Consider the following 25,157-nt stretch of genomic DNA (forward strand, 5'->3'; position numbering starts at 1 on the left):
TCTAAATTGCATTTTTTATACTCCCTTGACCAATGATATATATTATATATAATCTAATGTGATTAGACTCTCTGGACATCATGATCTCGTTTAGCAATAAACCAAAGTGTCTTCACTTCTTTCTTTTCTGTTTTTTTCTATTTCTATTTCTTCCTTTCTTTTTCTACCTGCTTCTCAGACTAGGTCAGACTTGGAATCAGTAGGCCGCTGATGTCATCATTCAGTTGAGTATACTTCTTTCTTCTGGTTAGCAACTGATTAAACACATTATTCTTGTTTTCTGTAAGTGCTCCTTCAGCTACCTCATGATTATTTGTATTCAGAATAATTTCTGGGTTCTAAAAGATAGATGAGCACCACATAACCTGGATGTGTCTATACCTAGCCCTACCATTATGTGAACAATATGTTTTAAATATTCTGTATCATTTGACTACTATGCCCCAATCCAAGAGGTTAAATATATAGATGCAGATAATTTTGGTCACTTTGATTTTCAGGGACTCTTAGGTTATAGTGAGAAAGTGGTGGGACATAGCTTTTAATGGTGCTTGAAAGGTAATTTATGTAACAGTATCTGTGCCTAGAAATAGCAACTGATCTGAATGCTCTAAGGAGCAACCTGCACGAACAGCTTTGAGTAAGGTTCTTAACATACCTTCGCTCAGCACAAATAGTTGAAACTGAGATCTGCTGCCTAGATATTAAGAATGAGTTTTTCACTTTTACAAGTGTATGAACTTGCCTCAGCAAGAATTTCTCTCCTTTTAACATTCCATATTGACAAGATGAGAGTTTTAAATGATTTTCTCTCAAAACATATGAAAACAAGGTTAAGATCAATGTATCAATAATTTATTTAATACAGGCAGTCCTGGGTTACAAATGAGAGCCGTTCCTAAGTGTGCCTTTAAGTAGAATTTGTAGGTAAGTCAGAACAAGAGCATATGGTTTCATTTAGCCTTACTTTATTGAAAGAAAAGGCTCAAAGCTTTGCAATGATTTAAAATCTGCACATGCAGCAAGTGAAAGTGATTGTGACAAAAAATTCCTTGTGAGTAGGGGTTGGTTCAATAGTTTCAAAATGAGGGCAAATTTACATAACATTAAGGGACAAATGGAGTTGCCTGTAAGTCAAGTTTGAACTTGCTGTAGGAAACTCAGTAATGTTATAAACCTTTCTCCTTTTAGACACTGAAAACTTTTCTTTAATTAAAGTCAGAGCCCAGTATTTCATATAAAAGCAGTCTTTTACTTTTTAAAAAATTAAAATAAAAAAAATAAAGAACAGGAAATTACTCTTTAAAAATCACAAAAGAGATGTTACAATAATTAAAATATTAAAATGCTGGAAAAGATAAATCTGTATTTGAAATTTTAAGTTTATAAGGAGAAAAGGTAGAAGGAAATTAATTTAGGGCAAAGGGGAAAGAGTTACAGGGATAAAGTTGTAATTAAAACAGTGAAGCAGCAAGTATAGCAGGCAGGATGATATTCAGGAGAAACCCTATTGGCCTTGTGTATTTTCAGTAGCTTACAGCAATTAGCTAGCCACTAGCCTTGTTCAAGGAAGCTTGGGGCTATGTCAGGGAAGATTATCCCTTCTGGTGCCACTATAATGGAGGTCCCATTTGAGGTCTATGCCCCAAAACAATGAGTTGTTCTTAACATCTGAAATCCTCTTAACAGGAAAATGCAGATTTTCTTTTTCAAATGGAGCAATGACAAACTGTATTTACCTCTAAAGTTAATTATTGCTGGTTTCAGTAAATAAAACTTTATTTATTGGAACACAGCCATGCTCATCTGTCTACCTAATGTCAATGGCTGCTTTTATGTTACAATAGCAGAGCTGAGTTGTTGTGGCAGAGACCCGTGTACCTGAAAAATCTAAATTATATACTATTCGGCCCTTTACAGAAAAAGCGTGCCAACTCTGTTTAAGTTATAAACTGGATTTGCCTGATTAAAAGTAACAAACTCAAAAAACTGATGCTGAATCCTTGCCTTTTTTTTTTTTTTTTGGTGGGAGAGAGGAGAAAAGCAGTTTAGAAAGTAAGAGTTATTGCTTAAGAAATGGTTTTAAGCAAGTGGAAGAAACAGCAGCTAGGCTAACACAATTATGTCTCACAGTCAGACGCTTTTTGTTGTACTATCATGCAGGGCCATTTCTCTTGAATACAGATGGCACAGAAGTAGTAGGTAATACATTGTTGTTGTTATGTGCTGTCGAGTCAGACCTGACTCATAGTGACCATCCTTGGGTTTCCGAGGCAGTATCACCACGGAAGTAGATAGCCCAACCTTCCTTCCAAGAAGTGGCTGATGGGTTTGAACCGCCACCCTTCTGGTTAGTAGTCAAGTGCCTCAGACACTATGCTACCAGAGTAGTCCTTAGTAAATAATTTAGAGGAAGTAAATTAAACTTCATAAAGAGCTAATATTGTTGAGTTTCTAAAAAATATATATAGGGCTTTTCTGAAAGGCATTAAAAATTTTTTACTTCTCTAGTATGTCACTATAGGATGAAGCAAGTTTTCAGTTACTATTCAAGATGATCACACATGAACTAGTAAATCATGAAAAGGAAATTTAACAGAAAGGTAGAAAGCATCATAAGGATTTTCTTCTGGTCAAAAATGTTTGGTACGTCTATCTTTAAATTAATACAGTACATATAATTTTAATACTAGAAAGTCTTAGAAAGGGGATACAATTGTTTGAAATATCTACTTTTAATGGTATTATGAACACTTAGAAATCCAGAAGTCCCAATGGCTAGCAATCATAATAAGCAAATGATAAAGCAGCTTCAATTGAAATGCTTTTCTGGTTATTTTAAACAATGGTCTGATTTACCATGATTAGCACTGACATTTCCTTATTGTCACATACTTAAAAATATGTTAAAGTCTAAGGGAAAATATAAAAAACAAAGAATTTAAAAGCAGAATAAAACAGTAAAGATGATTTTCTTAGATACTAATCATTATTTTAAATCAATAAAATAGCTTCATTAAGGAAAATTTCTCAATTTTCTATAAATGCCAAACAAAATAAAATTGGCCCGCTGTACCCCAACCCCTCCAAAACAGCACAAAGCAAGCTGAACTGTAAAAGCCTATTTCTAAAGCTAGTATCTTGCCTGCAAGACTGGGAGGGCTATGAGAACTGATGGCTGAAAGAGCTTTGGAAAAGCCCACACACTCCATGGAGAATACCACTACCTGGTGAGGGCTAGGCATAGCAAAGTGCCTTCCTGCCAAAGAAAGAAAAGAGAAGCCGTATTTGGGATAGAACAAAAATGAATTATTACAGTGTATTTCAAAGTAAATAAAAATTTCAATAGTAAAATACTTAAGAAAATTACATTAGTTTTAATCAACAGTGCTAAAACTGATTGGTGCCTGAGTATTTTATGGATTAAAACTTGCACCAGGAACTTTACATTGCATTTTCACTACAAAACTATTTATGTTTTAAGAAAATGGTCTGCAACAAAACTTTCCAACAGCGACTAAATTAACATGTAATTACATTTGAGAAAGTTATTATTCAATGAATAAATAAAGCTTCAGCATTTATTTGGGGGGGGGGGGAGTTGAAAGATTAAAAACTAACCAGTTAAAGCTTTTGAATGTGTCTGTTCTTTGCTGGGAATGTGTGCACCTCCGCCAAACACAGCAGACCACATTTTTTCATTTAGAGGATGGGCCACAATTCGAAAAAGTTCATTACTAGAATGTGTTGCCAGGCCATGGATGAAGAGACTAAGATAAACAGCTGTGAGAATCTCACAGAGCAAGATTGTAAGCCCCGGATGTGCTTCCTCACCAGAAGAATTCAAAAGTCGAATTAGAGAAGTTATTCCTAGAACAAACAACAAACATAGTCACCACTGATAATAAATTTTAAAAATAATAAAAAAAAACACATTTTCAAAATTTTGGAAAAATTTATTGCCTCAGAATTAAACAGTATTTTCCTTAGATTCGTAACTAAGAGAGGGTCGTACAGTTAACGAAAAAAAATGTTGAGTTATTTGTTCAATTTAGAGAATCACTGAAAACTTGCACAGAAAAGCATTATGACTAAACCTGATAAAGTGGAAACCCAACTTAAATTATTCTCTCAAAACAGCAAGAATGCTAAAAATCCCATCACTGCAAATGATATCACATAATATCAACAATAACTTCTACAAAATTGCAGTGCCATAACAAATGTTTTTCTATTATGAAAAAAGTAAAGTTATTAAAATGATGCAACAAAACACTTGAGCTATTTTAGTATAATGATCAATGAATTACTAACGCAAAGTAATTGTACAATATGTAATCAGTGGTGAATAATACTGAACTGGTATCAATTTCAGCAATATTTAACAGTAATTATCAGCTGCAAAATCAAACCAAACCTGGTTTTAGTCATCTCACTAAAATTTTCAGTAAGGGTAAGAAAAAAATTTACACATAGATAAATTATTTACCTGGCCATTGAGCTGGTAATGTGTTGGGAATTACTGTTTCATCTAAGCTTCCTGTTTTCAAAGAATGCCGGTGGGGAAGTAGTACTGTCTGATATACCATTCCAGTAAACTGATTTGTTTGTAAGGAACTAAGAGAAGAAAAGAGTATTTAAATCTATGATGAATTTCACATGTAATACTTTCATGTTTTGTATCTAATCTCTAGGTTATCTGAAATAAAGATTTTTGTTTATTAATTATATTAGTACACAAAGTACTGTGTTCAGGTTAATGCTATACTAAAACAACTTATTCCTTAAGCATAAATACATACATTTAAAAAATTGAAACATGCGTGGACAGGTTTTAAGTATATTTATTTAGTAGAAGACAGAATAAATACAAATGAGAAAACAAAATCACTATGGACCACAAGTAGCAAACTTACACAGAGGTCTTTAAAGCAAAATAATTAGGCTAAGAACAAAGTTAATTTAGGTTCAATCTGGTATTTAATGGCTAGCCTGCCCTACATTAGGCACTTTACCAGATACTAGGCATATAACACAAAACAAGGTTTCTACACCCTGAAATTTACAGTCTGGTAGGGGAATGAGACATAAATAAATTATCATATTGTTTCTAAAAATGAACGTATGCACAGAAAAGCATTATGAAAGCAAAAGGGAAGAGTATTTTAAACAATTTGGGAATTCAAGGTTAAGCTTCCTCGAGTAAATGACACTTTAAGTCTAAGGTGCAAATATAGGTCTCTCCCTGTCTGGAGCAAAGAAAAGTAAAGGAAATCAAAGACACAAGGAAATAATTAGTCCAAAGGACTAAAAGACCCAGCCTCTATGACCCTGAGACCAGAAGAACTAGATGGTGCTTGGCTACAAATACTCAACACTCTGAAAGGGATCACAATAGAAGGTCCCAGAGAAAGTGGCAGAAAAAATGTGGGAAACAACTCAAAATCATAAAAAAGACCAGACTTACTAGTCTGCTAGAGACTGTTGGAAACCCTGGGACTTGGTCCCTTAGACACATTTCAAGCATGGAACGGGATTCACCTTCATAGTTACTTTTCAGCCAAATGATAGGCCTGTAAGGTGAACAATAACACAAGGGAGGTAAACACTCTTAAAAACAATTATGAGATCAAAAGGGCAGCGTCTTTCCAGGGAGAAAACACAGAAGGCATGATGAGGTAAGAAATAAGGACCAATGAAGGATGGTAAGAAGGAAGGAAGTGGGAAGAATGCTATTATATTGTGAGGATTTCAATGAATGTCATGAAACAAAATGTGCATGAATTGTTGAGTAGAAAATCAATTTGCTCTGTAAACTTTCACCTAAATTACAATAAAAAAATAAACTAAGACTAAGTGAACTGATGAATGAAAAAAAATAACACCCAGCTTGGCATAATTATGAAATAATTCTGACAGAATATGGTACAAAGAATTTTATAAATCCTGTCAGAAAGTACTATACACCAAAAACAAACCCACTTCCATTGAGTTTATTCCCATTGAACTTTCCTATAGGGTTTCCAAGGCTGTAAATGTTACAGAAGCAGACCTCATCTTTCTACTACAGAATAGCTGGTAGGTTCAAATCACTGACTTTTGGTACACCACCAGAGCCCCAGAAAGTCCTATATTATATAGTAAGTAAATGAATATAATACTTAAATGTAGCACATTTATTGCTTTAAACTTACACTGATTTGTAAACTGCTCATAACATCTGGATGAACTTGTATATATTTTCTCTTGGTTGACTTTCCAGATTCAAGATGGTAGAGTAACAACAACAACAACAACAATCTGTCCCTTGCTATATAGTAAGTCTAAGGAGTTAATGGGAAGCGAAAGATAAATTAACGATAATAAAGCCATACTCAGTAACAAGAAAGTGGAGCTTAGAGAACAAGGGTCAAAGGAATCAAGATGAAGCCATCTCAGTTATATAGAATCAGCGTAATAAAAAAATTCCAGCACTTAAGATGAATAGACAACCAAAAAAAATTTCAACATCAAGGAAGGCTCATACCATAAGAGACAACAAAGTCAGCAGAACACCTTAACTGAGGAACCACACTTAACAGAATATAAAGGAAAGTAGTTTATACCCAAAGAGGAAAGAGGGAGGAAAAGAGGGGAGGGAGAGAGGAAGGAGGCGAGAAGGAGAAAAAGAAGGAAGGGAGGGATAAACAAATGGAGGGAGGAAACAAGGAAGGAAGGGCAGACAGACAAAAAGGTTTAGAAATAAAAAATAAAACTTCTAAAACACATATTTAGGATAAATGACAGGACACTGCTGAAGAATGAACGTGTGGCTGGAAAATCAAGCTAGGATTTCTCCTGAAATAAAGCAAAAACAGACATAAAAGGAATGCACGAGAGAAAGGGTAAAAGAAAAGTGATGGCTTCACAAGTTCCAGTATCTGTCTATTAGGAGAGAAAATAAAATAGAGAAGAAACAATATTTGAAGAAATAAAGGAAGAGAATTTCAAAGAACTAAAGATAGATATAGAAAGACCCCTCCCACAAGGGTACCAATCAATATTTTTAAAAGCCTAAATAAACTACAGTGAAACTTTAGACTATTAAGAGAAAAATCCTGAACATAAACTCTTCTGTAAAATTTTTCTCAGTTCCTTCAAGTCAGTCACTATCCTCCGTGCATCCTCAACCTTGTACTATCTTATTATAGTATTTACCATTTAGGTACTTATACCATCTACCACTTACCTGTTCACGTTTGTCTTTAGCACTAGACTGATCTTAAAGAAGACCTTATTTCATTTATGTTCAAATTCTCAATGGCTATCATATTGTCTGCATAAAGCAGTGATCAACTGAAGACTAGTAAGTAAATTATATTGAAAAGAATTTGCCATAAAGGCATAAGCTAACATCTCACTTCAATCATATGCTTTTCTGCATTTTTTAGATTCTTGAAAATAGTTTTTCTAAAGCAAAAACATACAAAATCTGAAACCTCATTGGTTATTATAAGCATTCTTAAATTTCACAAAAAGATATTTACCTGTAGTTATGACTACCACAAAGGCACTGATAAATACAAGCAGAAAGTGAAGCTGCTAAAGTATGCATTAAATATACCTGGAAAAAAAAAATAAAATTACTCTTTTAAAATATAACTTTTTTCAAGACTTAAGATGATCAGCATTTTTAACAGATTAAAAACTATGTTGCCCTTATAAATAAACTATTTTTTCCTATAACACTCATTTCTGGCCAGAGAGGTTTCACCTCAGAAAAATAAAGGGTTTTGTCAGAAATTATACATCTGCCATCTAATATCTATCTCAAGAGTAAAGGGGGATAAGTGACAGCTGTCAAGTAGCTCCTCAATCATGTATTAAAAGCAAGATCTCTAACAGTCAACCAGCTTTTTCCTTAAACTATGAAGAAATAAGACTGATAAATGGCATTCACTTATGGACAGGCTGATGCTATCCCACAATGTAGTTACCACGGAAAACAGATTTCAGAGGGTGGAATTTTAGAAAACAGAGAAAATACAGGTATGAAAGACAGCAAATGAAAGGCAGCAGAGTCAAACAACACTGAACACAGCATGGTAAAAGCTGTTATTGTAGTAGAACTGAGGATACAAGAGAACTTTAGATAAGAAAGCAAACTAAACTATAATATTAAACAGACTCTTGATCTGATTACAAAGTATGACAGTCTTTTACATAAAAGGGGAGTGAAAGATCAAAATCTAATTGCCATTTTTCTCATTTAATTGTCAATGAAACATGTGGCAGGAATTAAATTTAAGGATATGATCATGTAAATAAAACTGGCAAAAGCTATGTACAGGTGATTGCAAAAATGATGGCAAAATTTTAGTTTCTCCAATCAAGAGGTGGTATTTATTTCCCCACTTCTTGAATCTGGGTGGTTCTATGACTTGCTTTGACTTATAAAGAACAGAGTAAGTGACATGTGAGTTCTCATCCTAGGCCTCAAGAGATCTTGCAAGTTCTACTCTCACTGTTTCGTAAACCCTTGCAACCACCATGTGAAAAAACCTAGGGTTCACTTTCTTGTTACTGAGTGTGGCTTTATTATCAATAACTTATCTTTAGCTTTCCTTTCACTTCCATAGGCTTACTACATAGCAGGGAATAGATTTTTTGTTGCTATTCTACCATCTTGAAGCTGGAAAGTCAACCAAGAGAAACTATATACAAATTTATCCAAATGTTATAACCAATTTGCTCTCTGGAGATTGAGACACATGTAATGTAGACTCTGTTCAGCCCTCATAACATCCTGCCAACCACCAGACAAGTAAATGAGGCCATCCTAGATCTTAGTATCCAGTCAACCACTATCTGACCAAAGAAAGACAAATGACAAAGTCCACAAGAGATCAGCCTTGCTGGTCCAAACCAGAAGAAATGACCAGTCAATTCACAGAATAATGAGCTAAATAAATACACAGCTGTTTTATTAAACCACTAATGTATCAGAGTGGTTGTTAAGCAACAAAAGCTACCAGATACACCAGGGTTATGCTATAATTAAAGTTCAGTATGGAATAGTGTTTCACTAAAATGAGTACAATCTGAAGGAAAGTAAACTCCTAACTGTATGATAAGCACTGAGTTTTTACACTACAAAGCAGTGTACGAAAAGAAGTGGCAAAATTAAAATTTAAGAGTTAAGGTTTTCCAAGAGGATATATATGTATAAGGAGAGTCAGTAAGTAGGCAAGCAGAAAATCAAACTGGAATGATATAGCCTATAAGATAGGTAAGAACCAAAGGATGAACTATGAGGAATTTTTAAAAACAAAAGAGAGATGTAAAGATAATGAAATGTGGTCATCAAACCCAAACCAAATCCATTGCCATCTAGTCCATTCTGACGCAAAGTTACCCTAAAGGACAGAGCAGAACTTCCCCACAGGGTTTCCAAGGCTATAATCTTTACAGAAGCAGACTGCCACATCTTTCTCCCACGGAGCAGTAAGCTGGTCATACTGCAAAGGATTTCAAGATGTTAGGATAGTAAACTTGAAAGAAAACATACTTACATTATTGTTTTGGATATCAGGGTGGGGTGGTGAATCAAAGTTTACTATGGCATGTAGAATATCATGTGTTAGATTACTCAGGTGCAATAATGGATTGGCAACTACTGTTTTGGCACTGGCTGTACAAGCAAAGAGGAGAGGTACTGAGGTTTGCTCTGACAGAGGGCTAGGAAAAACTGGTTCTGATGTTTCCTTAAAAACAAAGAGGAAGAAAAAGGTTAATTAACTATTTATAATATATTACTTAAATAATTCAAGAGTATCTTTAAAAACTTCAAAAACATCAAAATAATAAACATGGGATACAAATCTATAGAGTTAGAAGGGGCATGAGAAGGTCAACAGTCCACCAAAAACAAGTGTCCTCCAATAATACTGAAAAATACTGTGACAACACCCCTTCCTGTAGTAGACAGAAGCTCATTGTCTCACAAGGCATTCATGTAAGTCTGCAGGGTATGAATTCTGCAGATCATAAGGCCTCACAGGGAACTGTCCTTAAACAGTAGTAAATATACAACATACTGAAAACATGAAGCATCACACAAAAGGGAACATTCCTTAAAGCAACAGTAATGAAGAAAATAAAGAACTTTAATATCAAAAAACAATCAAAAAAAGCAGTATCAATAATTTTCACACATGTACTATTTTGACCAGCTATCATACACATTACATACCTGCTGAGATTCTTGTAAAAGCAGTATCAATTCCATTCTCACAGATGCAAGACCCCCACCATGAGATCCATGAAGTATGCAGTAGCTAAGAAACATCCTTAAGAGTGACTGATACTTCAAGAGCCACTGTCTTCTTTTCTGAAAATTTTCCCTCAGTTGTTTCACTTTAGTTTGGTGAAGCAAATCTTCAGTATCTTCATTTAAGCTAAATTCTCCATTTTCACCAAATGCAGACTGTAGGTCCTCAACATCTGAACAATAGTCACAAGTCCTCTGAAGAGCTATCACTTCTTTTTCAAGCCAGTGGTATAGCTGGTAACGCAATTTTCCTCCATCTATTTCATAGCCAGTAGACAAAGTACGAAGTTCTACTGTGAGAATCTTTAAACATGCTCTAAATTTTAACTGAACTGCAATTACATCTTCTGAAGGACTTATAATATCATTTTCATCTAGTGTGCTGAAAGATTCTGTGTAATTAGAACTTGTTTCATCTAACTTTTTACCTATTTTTCTCTGTAAAGTTTTTAGTTCTTTCATTGAAATAGGAAGATCTTCATTTTCTTCATTATCACTGTCCCATTTTAACTCTAAAGAGTCATCCTGAAACACAACACTTGGTTGGCTCCAGTCAAAAGAAAGAGTGGAGTCTGACTGTTTCTCTGAAGAACCCTCTGAAGAAGATCCAAAACCATTCATCAGTGACTGTGACCAATCAATAGCAGACTTGTCTTCTCTTACATCCAATTTTAATGGAGAAGAAGGAGAACAGTCTTTACTAGTGTCCAGAAAACTAGATGTCCTACAAAAAGGTTTCGTCTTTTTTATGACTTTGGGCATCTTTGATAATACTTCCAAAGCCAACATGGGACAACCAGCTTTTAAATGAGCACTGGCAGTAGTGAAAAATAATCTTCTTTCACTTAAATTAATTGTTCCTGCCAATCCACTTTTCCCTGTTAAACTCATATGTGTGGAAAATGCATCAGAAGATCCAAAATGACGTCTTAGCAAAAGAGGATGTGTTCTTAGATAATTGTAGAAATTAAAAACTGCAGGATTACAGGCTGACATCATGGTTTGACCTGGAAGTAAATTCATTTGGTGAGTTAAGAAAAATTCTTCAAGAGCTACATTGGATGTTTATATTTGTATTGCAGTGGTTTTATGTGTGTGTGTGTGTGTGGTGTGTTTGTTTTTTCCTCAACTACGAAACATTTATCTACCTTGTCTTTTGACAAAATTTTATCAATGGAATCACACTAATCCATGGCACTGAGCAGACAAGGACGTATTTATAATGAAACACTCTAACACAGTAGGAAAACAAAGGCTATGCTGCTTTCCCATCTAAACAACTTTATCTTTGGGTAATATTCTAAGATAATTTAAAATATCTACTCACATACTCTTAGTTTATCTTATCCTTCTTTGGACAATCCTTCTTAGTCAGTTCTGCTAGATCTTCCTCATGTTTCCTACTTCTTAATGCTGACAGTATCCTAGGGTTCAGTTCCTTATCTCTTTTCCATCTATACTCTCTGGGTAAACTCATATAGCCCCATGGCTTTAAATACCATCTATTTGCTAATAAGTTGCAAATTTCTACCTCCAGCCCCAACTTCACCCTATGAATCAGCTGTTCAAGTCTCCTAGCCTCTGAGCTGAAGATTTCCAGATTGTCCTGTATGTTATGAAAAGGGAAAAGGAAAGGCCATTTCCACCCATCTCATTCTCCTACATATATTCTGATCAACAATGCATAATGCTTATGGGTTAATAAGTGATCTCTTACTTACCTGTAAAGCTAGACTCCTACATTCAAAAGTCTACATTAAATTTCCACTTAGATGTACACATTCTTGCCTCAGTGTCTTGTTTGTGTTCCTTTTGTCTATGTCACTTTTACCCAGATATCTATACAGATAAGGTTCTGGCTCAAAGGTCTCCTTATCAGAGAGGTCTTCTTTAACTAAAACAGTACCTCCTAAAATCTGCTCTAACCTGAGTTTTTGCCATCTCACTTACCTGTTCCTCAAGCTAAAAACCCAAGAGTTACCCTTGACTCCTCTTTCATTCATGCTCCATATTCAATCTAGTTATACTTTCATTCATACTCCATATTCAATCTAGTCCAACATCAAAATTATATTATGAACATAATCACTTCTCTGTGTCTCCATTCCTATGATCCTGGTCCAAGCCACTACTATCTTTAGCAATGTTCTTTAAGAAGAAAACAGTTTTCATTGGCTCTGAAAGTAAGTGATCACATATTAACACATAAACAATATACACTGTTGATCAGAATATGTATAGGACAACAAAATAGGTGGAAAACGGCCTTTCCTTTTCCCCTTTTATAAGACAGAGGACAATCTGGAAATCTTCAGTTCAGAGGCTAGGAGACTTTAACATCTGAGTCTTTGGTTTCCAAAAAAATTTATCTTTTTGGGGAAAAAAGAAAAAGCAAACAAACTATTATCTAACCCTCTGTCCCTAAGTAAACCACAGTCTTTGGATCATGTATTCAGCTTGTTTTGCATTACCCTCAGTACTCAACAGTGTTCTGTACCCAGCAAGTACTCACAAAATGCTATCTTGTAAGTTTAAAAGGTAAAGCATATGATACTTCCTGAATAGATGATGTCCTGTAAAAAGCTGTGAACTATGTATTTTTTCTAATTGGACTCCAAATGATATGACATCCACTGTATCAGCAACCAGGTACAATTCAATTTATGGAAAAGCAGTTGAAAAGCAAATCCTATTGACTGCTAGGAGCTCTGGTAGCATAGTGCCTAAGGCACTTGACTGCTAACCAGAAGGCTGGTGGTTCAAACCCACCAGTCACTCCTCGGAAGGAAGGTTGGGCAATCCTACTTCCGTAGTGATACTGCCTCGGAAACCCAAGGAGGGGTCGCTATGAGTCGGGGCCGACTCGATGGCAAATAATAACAACAACAACAATTGACTGCTAACCAGAAGGCTGGCAGTTCACACCCACTCGCTCCTTGGAAGGAAGGTTGGGCAACCTACTTCCGTAGTGATACTGCCTTGGAAACCCAAGGAGGGGTTGCTATGAGTTGGGTCCGACTCCATGGCACATAACAACAACAAAAACAACATTTTTTTTTTAACATGAATCCTATAAATAATTCCATCTTATATAAGCCTCTAGAAAACTTTAGCAGAAAGGAATTTTAAAACAAAAGGAAGAAGTAGAACTGAAGAAGGTACATTAAAATAATACCCTCTAGAAGGAAACCCAATAATCAGAGAAGAAACTGGACTGCAGGTCTAACTGCCTACATGAACTACTGTCTCCTTAGCCATGAGATTAAAAGAACTGGATGGTGCCCAGCTACTATTACTGAATGCTTTGATCAAGGAATCAGTAGATAAATCCTGATCAAAAGGGGAAAATGTGTAAATGAATTTCAAATTCTTACAGAATCCATACTTACCAGACCTACTGCTATAGGAAGAACCCCCAAATTAATCTTCCTGAGAAACTCTTCAGATCATGAACCAAAATTATCCCCTGAAGTCCTCTTTACACTAAACAACTATTTAGCTAAATTAGTAAAGAATGTTGGCCGTAAGCACTGCATTCTTTTTTACGAGTTATTTGTATGAGATCAAACTTTCAACAGCAGCTCTAAAGCATACATGAGAAGTTTAGGGGGTAGTTGAGTCCAAGTCAATGGTGGTGAAACAGTAAGTGTAGAGACAGCTAGAATGATGACACAACATGATGGATGTTACCCATATTACTGAATTGTACATACAGAAATTGATGAATAGATGAATGTTCTGCTGTGCATATTTTCACCAAAATTAAAAATTGTAAATAAATAATACCCTCTACCTCACCTCCTAATGAACAATAGTCTAGGGTTTATCTAGCTTAAGATTTTCAAATCATATCACATCACTTTTCTTTACAATGAATACATTTTTCACTATGAAAATTATAAAACTGATTATTAATAAAGTAGCACCCACCAAAGATAACCAATAGACTTATATCAGTATTTTTGCAAAACATTTATATTCAGAGATTGGTAATACCTAAGATCAACAAATCTATTTCATCAAAACAAAAAAGCCAGTCTTTGGTTTTCAAAAAAATTTATCTTTCTGGGAATAATGAAAGAGCAAACAAACTGTTATCTAACCCTCTGTCCCTAAGTAAACCACAGTCTATGGACCATGTATTCAGCTTGTTTTGCATTACCCTCAGTACTCAACAGTGTTCTGTACCCAGCAGGTACTCACAAAATGCTTAATTATTAACATCTTTGAAGTGTAGCTTACCATGATCCTCTCCAATAGGTTGCCTTATTAATGTTTCAAGAGCATTACCATAATCTTCCAAAATCCAATATGCCATACTCCGAAGAAAAGGATCATAATGCATATTTGTGTCCAATGAATTGAGTTCACTGACAGAAGAATCAATTCCCAAAACTTTTTTACGTAATATAGATTTATATGTTGACGATGTATCAAATTCAGACTCATAAAGTCTTGCTATTACAAGAGCCAACTGAATGTCATTCAATTTCTCAAGACATACCTTAGGGAAAAAAAAAAGAAACATTATTTATAAATAAGTCAGAGATTCTTTTGTTTTAGGATGAACTAACTGGCTTATCAATAACTTGAAGAACATAAAGGTTTTATTAACATCAGAAATTAGCAAGCGAGGATAACAAGAAAAAACATATACTGCTTGCTTTAGCAAATCTACTTGAAAATATTTATGTTAACACTTGTAAATCTATCTGCTAGTGCTAAATTTATGTATCTGCAAAAATAAGTAGCCTAATAAGGACATATAGCCTAAAAAATTAATAGCCTTAATTCAAGTACATATTTTGTTTTACTCTTAAAACTCTACTCTTCTCCATCCCCTCCAGATTACAATAACAAAGAGTTATTTTGAATCATTTGTATGAAACTGAACCAAAGGACAATTCGAAGAAGAAACCCTGTAATCTCTTTTGTTTTCAAAAAGATTTGCTAAGAAATAATCAGTTAAAACTCTTCTAAGTTTCATCAACTAAGCCAGAGCCAGCTATGGGTTCAAACATGTTTAAATTGAGAAAGCAAACTATTATTATTATTATTTTACCTGTTCAGATCAATCACTTACCTATCTCTACCGAATAAGAAAAGGTGGTTAATCATAACTTGGTTTAAACACTATTCAAGCCAAATAACAAAAATTTTTGAGTCACAGGTAAATATCAGCTACTTTTAGATATGTAGCCTTGTGTTATTTCCATTATTTTTGAATTAAAATTTAAAAAATTAAAGTTTAAGCCAGAGTAAAGGCTATCAATGCTATTGCAGTGGTGGTGGTGGTGGTGATGGAGTTTCATTCATTACCTCAATTGCATCTCTGAGGCAACCAGCTAAAAGAAAAAATGCCGCAGAATGTTCAAATCGCTGTTTGCCAAGCAAAGAAAAAGCATTTTTTAAAGCTGCTTTACGCCACCTCTCATCCTCAAAATTGTGTCCAAAAAATTGTGTCATCTTGGCATCCTTTTGAGATCTATGAAGAAAAAAGTTAGAAAATTTTGGATTACAATGCTTCTGTATCAAATCAAATCTTACAAAGTTAGCCATTTAAAAGTTAAGAATCAACAGATATATTTTCCAGTTCATAAATTACTATACACCTGTGTCTTTTCCCAGCAGAAAAGAACATTATATAAGCATTTACTCTTTTTCATATAAATTGGTAAAATCATTGGAAAAGAAAATCAAATGTCAAAGAAAACTCAATTAGCAGCACTGTGAATTATTTTTATATCCATGCAAAATATAAACTTCTGTGCTATTTCACCATTTAAACCTCAGGTTTAAATCAATTTAACCTCATCATTTAAATCAATCATGTTTTCCACTTGAGTGTACTTCCAGGGTAAATTTGGTGAAATAAACCTAAGAAGTATGCTCTGATTCAAAACAATCTGGGCTATCTAGTCTCTTAGAAAACTGATTTGTTACCATGATTATCCCCTAAACATTGCTGTTCATAAAGATTCACCTGGAAGTGAACCTAAAACAAATGATGAGCCATTTATGGTAATCATGTTCACCAAGTCTTGCTAAGAAGTGAGAGAGAGAAAAGTTCTAAGTGACCTCATCTCTGGAATGGATTCAAGCCCTCAAGAGGGAGACAGTCTGGAGGGATAGCCTGACCTATGAGCTCTCAACACGGCAGAGGGAAGATGTCTGTTCCAAACTCCACTAACTGACCTTCTCCAGCCTACATGCAAGTTTTTGATTTAGTTACTTTTGCTCTGTAGGGACATCATGAAATGTTCTTAACATAAGCAAACACATGGGTTTCTGGGCTGATGAACCTGAAAACAAACTAAAATAACCTCATCAAGATTCTTCCACTTTGGAAAACACCTGGGCTTTTTAACTATCATAATCACTCAAATATAATCTTTACCAAGAATCCACAGGAATTAATACCGAAAAGAACAATAAATCTTTACTTAATACATTTATACTTTTTATAAAAACTTTTTAATTTTGAAGCACAGTTTTCTCACCTACCTATATAACCCCCAAATCACAGCTTTCTTTTTCATTGCGAGGTAAAAAATGGCAGCATCTAAAGGATCATTTTTTCTATAAAAGGCAGCTTTGGCTACCTATAATTAGAAAATATTGGTCAAAATTTCAGAAAACATTTTTAAGTGGAAAAAAAATTACTTCTCTCATACATAAGGTTGGCACACATTTTATATGTTCAATAAAATTTTAAGAAACTATATATGAATGTATATATGTATATAAATTATATATATACATATATATTTATGATATCTATATATCTGCCTATCTATATCTATATAGTATAATTAGAAAAGTAATTTACGGTTGCAGACTCTGAAGGTATAAAGGTAGGGAATAGGGTTAATGCTTTTCATCACCAGCTCTTCCGTCTTATTTTACTTTTCTAAACATGTACATAAATTATTCTGTAAAAATAAAACATATAGCATTAAACTAGCATGTGTTAACTAGCAATTTAAGAACTAGAATGTGAAATTTTAAGAACTATACTAATATTCTGAAATATGAAGATGATTTAAAAGCATTTCGTTGCTTTAAAACATAAAGGAATATAAAACAAAAAGCAAGTAAATAAGGAATGCCATTTAAAGAAGTGTGCAAAAAAATTAATTTATGATTACACCAAAATAAAAATGCTTACCTTCTCTATACATCTGCGTAAGTTACGGGTATTCCGGACCCACCATCCTACACCCATTGCTCTTAGCTCAGACCAAGTGGGATCATCTTTTTGCATTGTTGGCAACATATTCAACAGTTCTTCTTCTGCTACTGAATGAAATGCCCAGGCATAATGACTAGTAGACAGGCCTGAAGAAATGTAAAATTTTTAATTTTTATAAGAAATACAAAGATGACTGTGTAAGTGACTACCAGAAACATCTGTTCCATATTTGAAATGAAAATATCTTAACGTTACATGAGACTCACAATGCTAATTAAGTGTTTAAGATTAGTGGGGTATGGATCATTTTCTTTGCTTCTCCAAACAACTCTATCAATTTTAACATTTTCTAAAATGAACATATATTTTCTATTAAAATATCTTTTTTTAAAAAATTAAAGATAAGAAAAAATGTTTATGGCAAATGCCACTGTGCTGCAGTATTTTTATTATCTAGCTACTACCATAATCTTTTTAGAAAATCAGAAACATCTAAGCATTATTTTATATCAGTACATTTCTCTCTTCAATGTTGCTTCATATCTTTTTTGGTCATTATATGCTTTATGGATTTAACTCCATGAATTAGAAATGCATTAGCTTGGTGAACTGAGCATATCCCTTCAAATACTCTGAAATCAGGGTGCATATAATATTTAAGTTCAGTCTAACTGTATAACTTTGAGAAAGTTACTTCATCTCTTTTTGACTCAGTTTCTTCATTTATATTGTAATGTGAATAATCATGGCACCTATCTCATATTGTTATGAAGATTAAGTGAAATAATATAGCTAAAGCATTTAGAATAGAATCTAGTACACAGTAACTATGATTACTTCATGTTACCATATTAGTAAAATACTTTTCTACTTACATAACATTCTTTACATCAGCAATTCTCTCAACTCACTGGTCAACACAGGTGTTATTTATTGATAAGTTTCTATACTCTCTCTTCACAATACATTTTATCTGGTGACAGATTAATGCAATGCAATGCAATGCAATGCACTGCCATGGAGTCGGATCTGACTCATAGCAATCCCTCCTTGGGTTTCCGAGGCGGTATCATTACAGACGTAGATTGCCCAATCTTCCTTCCAAGGAGTGGCTGGTGCATTTGAACCGCCAGCCTTCTGGTTAGAAGTCAAAATACCTTAGGCATTACGCCACCAGAGCTCCCAAGTCTGAGTAAAATAAATGATTTTTGTGGCTCTGACACATTTTGACATAATTATGGCCTCAGATTTTTAACCTGTGCCATGAAATCTGAAATGTGACTACATCCAAGTCTTTGGAAATAAAGAAATAGGAAAAAAATAAGCAAAAAAAAAATCTATTACTTCTTAATTAAGGTAAATGAGTTTTTATAATGAAAGGATTTGATTTAGAACTTTACCTTTACCTTCCCAAAGCTAAATGCAACATGAGGGGGAGGAAGCAGAAAGAGAAACAAAAGGGCTATGAAGGAAAAAAATAAAAGAGACAGAGCCAGAGCCCTATGGGCAAAGGCTGAGTCCTAATAACATTTTTTGAAGTTGTAGATCCAATAACGCTGGAAGTCAACTCTCTTCCTTGAATTCCCTGGGTACTGAGCCAATAAATATCTTGTTTTGTTTAAGTTAACTTAAGGGGGATTTCCGTCACTTGTAACTGTCCCAGTCCCAACTAGCAGTACATATATATATATATATATATATATATATATATATGTGTGTGTGTGTATGTATGTATATGTGTGTGTGTGTATATATATGTATGTATATATATAAAACCACCAAACTCACTGCCATTGAGTCATTTCTGACTCATAGCAATCCCTCCTTGGGTTTCTGAGGTGTTATCACTATGGCAGTAGATTGCCCAATCTTCCTTCCGAGGAATGGCTGGTGGGTTTGAGCCTTCTGGTTAGCAGTCAAATGCCTTAGACACTATGCTACCAGAGCTCCCTTGCCGACTCACAGCAACTCCCACTGGGTTTCTGAAGCGGCAAATCTTTATGGAAGTAGATTGTCCTGTCTGCCTTCCATGGAGCAGCTGGTGGGTTTGAACTGCTAATCTACCAGTTAGCAGTCAAGTGCCTTATCTATCATGCCATCAGAGCTCCTCAACAGTTATAGGAGTACTGAAATACACTAAAGTTATTAAACAAATATCTGAAATACACACCAATAGTACTTTCGGAAGTTGGTACATTTTTTTGTTCTCTACTATTTTTGTAGAACACTAAAAAAATGTATATAAATTATTTTATAACAAAAATGTTATCCAAATATTGGGGAAAAGCTGAGTTTAGATAAATGTTGAAAAGGAAAAGGTGAAAAATTAGAGAGAATGAAAGGACACTAATTAGCTTTCAATACATGATGTGTTTGAAAATGTAACAGAATTTATTTGTCCATATCTATCTCTTCATTACGTCTTTTCATTTACCAGGAAAAACCCCAATGTTTTAAGCAAAGAAGATTAAGTAGAAAAAAACATTTTTAAAAAGAAATTAAGGATATCTAGTATATGTCAAATTTGTCAGATTATGTCTGGGCCCAAACAAGCTAAAAGTTCACAACCCTCTCTTCTTACTTCCTTTTAATAGAGTATTACCCAAATTACCTTGATGAAGGAGTTGAGCCCGATAAGCTAGAAGAGAAGTGGTAAGAAAAGTATGTAGTCGAACGGCCAAAAGATATTTTAATCCACATTCATCAAGAGTTTCTCCACCTATAATGCAGGGGGCGCAGGGGGTGTAAAAAGTGTACTTATTTTCATTTGTTTTTTAAAAAAAACTCAAACATTTCATTAAACAAAATACAAGTAAATGCTAATAATTTTGGCAATCAGCATATGTTATAGCACTAAATATAGGATCAAATGTTCTTAAAGTGCAATATTTGTCAGTCTGAATATTATCTTTGTTCTGACACAATTGTATATCATAGAATAAGGCAATATAATTAATTGTAAATTAATAAAGAAGAGAATGAAATGACTCAGGGTCTATGGCAGTTTTTATAATTTGAATTCTGATCAGAATCTTATTTAAATAACATGATACAATTTAAAAATAGTTTAACTTTCTCTGTGGCATATGGTACAATATTTTCTAGATTGATTCAGATCATCCTACCCATTCCAATAATCTGCTAACACTGGAGGTTATGGTTACATGGCAGGAGGGCTTGATTTTTATTTCAAACAATTAGACCCATAAAATACCTATAATCTACTCACATAAAAATTAGTATCTATTGTAATACTTCTTATACTTGAAATGTCAAAATTCAAAGCCATCTTATTTTTTTCTTAAATTTACCCCATATTTTCTTTGCAATTTATTTCAAAAGATGTGTTCTATTAACTTATATGTGATGTACAAGGCAAGACTTATTAATATCAGATCTTATTTGCAATTTGGTGGGAATTCCATGTTCAAATTTGCTTATAACTCAGGAGATTTAAGAAGCAAAAAACCTGTCTCTGGTTGAAGAAATGACCTAATTTTATCATGCTTGTACTTGTTGTTCCAAGTAGAATATATTAAAATTAACTCTAGCATCCTGAAAAAAAAATCAATCTTCATATTTTAAAAACCAAATTATAACTCTTAACAGTGGTTATTATAATATGAAAAAAAAACTAAAAAGAAAATATTTTCAGGTATCCAAAATAAATATTTCATTAAAATCTAAGTATATGTTAAAGTTAAAACTGTTGTGAAGGCAGCAATGGCGATTTAAAAAATCATCATGGGCATCACGTTTATAAAAAAGTTATTTAAGATTATTTTCTGTGAAAATAAGCTATTACCATAGGTTTTTTCCTCTAATCCTGTAAAGCAGTTAGTTTTACCTTGGCTTTTGTCTCTGCTTTCTCCAATATCAGTGCTTGTAGTTGCAATTGTATCTGCTAAGGCCATTAAAGACATCTGCTCCATCCGGCTGAGCCCTGGTAAGCTAGAATGAAGTAAGTGTCCAGAAAGCACCTGAGCATGCTCAGGACCAAAGTAAGTTGGACTGTATTGTGAAAGGTCAATAACCCTGGGCTTTGTATTTTCTTCATCTGTTTCTAACACATGACTATCAGACGTTAGAGAGGAGATCTGAAAAAGCTCATCATAACTTTCATTTGACAACTGGTTTGATTTCTTTAAGGTACACTGGTTACTAGATTTCTCCAAAGATGAGTAACAGCTATCATCATCTGCTGCAAGTAAAGCATATAAAGGAAGTGGAGGGACAGAATCTATTTCTGTGTAATCTGTATTTTCACTCTTGTTGAATGCTTGGGGGTCTCTGGTGGTGCTTCCACTAGCACTAATGGTGAGAGACCTAAGCCTGCGTTCATGGTTGGATTCAGCTTCATTCAGAGCCACAACTTCCCCAGCAATACACTTGACAAGATGCGACAAGATAGCCTTTGCTCTCCGAACTTTGCCCAGATCCATGAGTTCCAAAAGCTGCAAGGGATGGTACTGAGGCAAAGTTGGGGAAAGCACATGAGCTGCTTCAAACAGCCCTGAATCTTCGATATCTACTGAAGGATCGCATGCAGTTTTCTTTCCACAGATCTTCTGTGCAAGACTGGTCATGGATCGAGTTAGAGTTTTCTTTGGAGGATGTAACCCAAAACTTGATGAATTGCTCTGTTTTATTAAACTTACTATAGATGGAGTGCTCCCATTGTATGAATCTGCTATAACAAGTTCTTGTTTAGAAGATGGCTGCCACTGGGAATATACGTGCATTTCACAGTCCATTCCAACCACAAGGATACCATCACGAACCCATGATAAAGAAACAGGAAAAGGTGGGGAGCCTTCCACAGAAGATACCAAGTCTACACTTCGTAAGAGAACAAACTTGGAAAGAGGTAAAACTTTATTACTCTCCCAGAGTGGAAATGCTAGGCTTTCCTTACCAGTCTGTTCTTGTACGTTGCCCGCCAGGGATCCATACATAAAAAGTTTTGATCCAATTCCTACAGTCAGGATATGAGAACCATCTTCTCTAGACATCCAGTCTAAGTGAACTAAGTGCTTTGTATTTGATGTGATACTCTCTTTACTGGATAAATATACCTCTTGTTTATTATAGGCCACTAAATTGCTATCAATACTAATGCCAGAATCCAACACTGTGCTTAACTCATCTAAATGAACTGTCTGTTCAAGAATCCAACATGAACCTCCTGTAGACTCACATTCAAAAATACTTACATGCATCATAAAGTCCTGAGAAGATCTACTATTATATGCAGGCTGCTTATAAGCTACTGCTAAACGATTTGTGTGTGCACAGCTAACTTCCACAGGCCTACCAGGTACAGATACACTACTATTGTTCTGAAGTCCATCTTCAATAAGTAACGGCCATTCTTCCCAAATGTACACAAGATCCATTTTCCCATCCATTGATGTAGCAGATTCGACATCTGTTACTCTGCATCTCCAGAATCTTACTTTCTCATCTGAACATGAAGTTGCCAATAAATAAGGAGCACTGGATACAGGATATATGGAAGAAGAACTCAGATGTCCTAAAATGAAAATAATCAATTAATAAAATAACAAGTTTGGTTAAATACTTTTGTTTATATGTATTAAAGGTTTTAGCCATTTTGGATGAGCTACTGTTAAGAACATGACAATACACATGCATTTTAAGGATCAATAAGATCAATCAGAGGCTTTAATTACAATAAAAACATACATGAGAAGGACATCATCAAAATGGAACTTAATTTAATTAATTAAGAATTTACTCCAATTCCTTCTTTTACAGGAAAAACTCTCTCTTTTTTTTTTATTATTTATTGTGATTTGGGTGAAGACTTACAGAGCAAATTCACTTTCCATACAGCAGTTCACATATACTTTGTCTCATGTCATTGACCACAGTTTACCACAATGCAACAGCTCCCCTCCCACTTCTTCCCCATAGTTACCTCTTCCCAGTGTCCATCCCTCCATACTTTCCTGCACCCTGAGCTGTCTCCCTGTGCATAAGCCACCCTTCCTTCTCCCATGATTGTTCTCTCCAGGGCGTGAGTCTATTTGAGGTAAATGTTTAACTCACATGCCTGTACTTTGTTTGGCTGGAAACCACAGGCGTGGGTTCAATTCCAGACCTGAAGGGCAGCTAGGGCCCATAGTCTCAGTGGTTTCATCAGGCTCTATTGGACAAGCAAACCTGGCCCCCACCATCTTTTTTTTTTCCCCTCCAAATGAGTTTGAGTTTTGTTCCACATTGTTCTCCCTCTCTATCCAGGATCTCCTACATCCCTTCCAAGTAGATGACAGTGGTAGCTGGGCACCATCTAGTTCTTCTGGTCTCATAGTTGTATAGGCTGCACAGGAAAAACTCCTGAACACACATTTTTAAGTATGTTGTGTGCAAATTCAACACCTAGAGTAGTACAGCAAAATGAGAAAATCTGAGTTCTAGTCCTAATACTCAATCCAGTATTATTTTCATAACTCTTTGCTAGTTTTATAGAATATTTTAAGTCTTTTTAAAGGTATCAATAATTTTTGTTTAATTGGTCAAAATTCATTGAGTCTTTCTCCCCTTCATATTTTTTAATACAAATGAGAATGGCTCATCCTTAACTAAGTACTAAATGGTCACTTTACAAGGCCCTTCAAGATTGAGATGTATTTGATAACTGCTTCTGAGAAGATTCCTACATGGGACTTAACATTGGCTTAGGCTTAATGTAATCATGGGAGCTCTGGTGGCATAGGGCCTAAGGCACTTGACCAGAAGGCTGAAGGTTCAAACCCACCAGCCACTCCTCAGAAGGAAGATGGGGCAATCTACTTCCGTAGTGATACTGCCATGGAAACCCAAGGAGGGGTCACTATGAGTCGGGTCCAACTCAATGGTACTAACAACAACAATGTAATCATACATGCTTAACTTTGTTTATTAAACCAGAAGCCGGCAAACTTTTTCTTAAAAGGCCAGTTAGTAAAAAACTATTTTAGGCTTTGTTAGTCATAGAGTCTCTGTCTCAACTATTCAGTTCTGCTACTATACTACAAAAGCAGTCATCCATAATAGTCAATGAATGGGTATGGTTTTGTTTGTTTGTTCTAATCAAACATATTTACAAAATCAAGGGGCTCGCCAATGTCCTAAATTATTAAGCATAAACTACTAATAGAGAAATGTTGTATATAATATTTACCATCTTTTAAAATAAAGAAAAAGTCCAAAGGAGTATACTAATATTGCAAAACAACACAATTTGCATTATCCATCATTATTCAGAAAAGACTAAGTGCCTGAAGTAATAATAACATGGAAATATAAAAAGCACTCAAACGTGACCAATATGGCACCACTGAGGATGAGAAAGACATAGAGAGGTACATGGGAGGTAAAGACAACAAATATGAACCCTTTTGCCCATACAGTACTATGTTGTCAGTGAAGGCAAACATGGGTATATGCGTGGATAGATGGGTGGACAGGCTAAACGATTAGGTATGTCTATGAAATGGGGAGTGTATCTAAGAACACATATAGCGTTGGCAGACAATGGTCCTATAAGTTTATGTGAATGATCAGAATTCCCAGGTATATAGTAGAGCTGACAAGGGGCAAGGTTGTGGTCACTGCTTGGTCACAGCCAGCTACCCAGAGGGACCGAGTAGT

The 25,157-nt window shown here is 34.8% G+C and overlaps 1 protein-coding gene across 1 annotated transcript in view; it reads right to left on the bottom strand.

Moving 5' to 3' along the window:
- Window positions 1-25,157, bottom strand: part of DMXL1 (Dmx like 1) — a 302,187-nt gene that overhangs the window by 97,263 nt on the left and 179,767 nt on the right. Inside the window, exons 18-28 of the mRNA XM_007949162.2 lie at window positions 21,349-23,034; window positions 20,113-20,220; window positions 17,478-17,647; window positions 16,814-16,911; window positions 15,629-15,794; window positions 14,552-14,813; window positions 10,232-11,316; window positions 9,552-9,743; window positions 7,527-7,603; window positions 4,490-4,617; window positions 3,622-3,870 (exon numbers count right to left, since the gene is read on the bottom strand). Coding sequence (XP_007947353.1) covers window positions 3,622-3,870; window positions 4,490-4,617; window positions 7,527-7,603; window positions 9,552-9,743; window positions 10,232-11,316; window positions 14,552-14,813; window positions 15,629-15,794; window positions 16,814-16,911; window positions 17,478-17,647; window positions 20,113-20,220; window positions 21,349-23,034 — 4,221 coding nt within the window. The remainder of the gene's footprint in view (window positions 1-3,621; window positions 3,871-4,489; window positions 4,618-7,526; window positions 7,604-9,551; window positions 9,744-10,231; window positions 11,317-14,551; window positions 14,814-15,628; window positions 15,795-16,813; window positions 16,912-17,477; window positions 17,648-20,112; window positions 20,221-21,348; window positions 23,035-25,157) is intronic.

This window comes from Orycteropus afer, unplaced genomic scaffold (genome assembly GCF_000298275.1).
Source record: "Orycteropus afer afer isolate SDZICR_OR568_19922 unplaced genomic scaffold, OryAfe1.0 scaffold00240, whole genome shotgun sequence".
NCBI classification, from domain to species: domain Eukaryota; kingdom Metazoa; phylum Chordata; class Mammalia; order Tubulidentata; family Orycteropodidae; genus Orycteropus; species Orycteropus afer.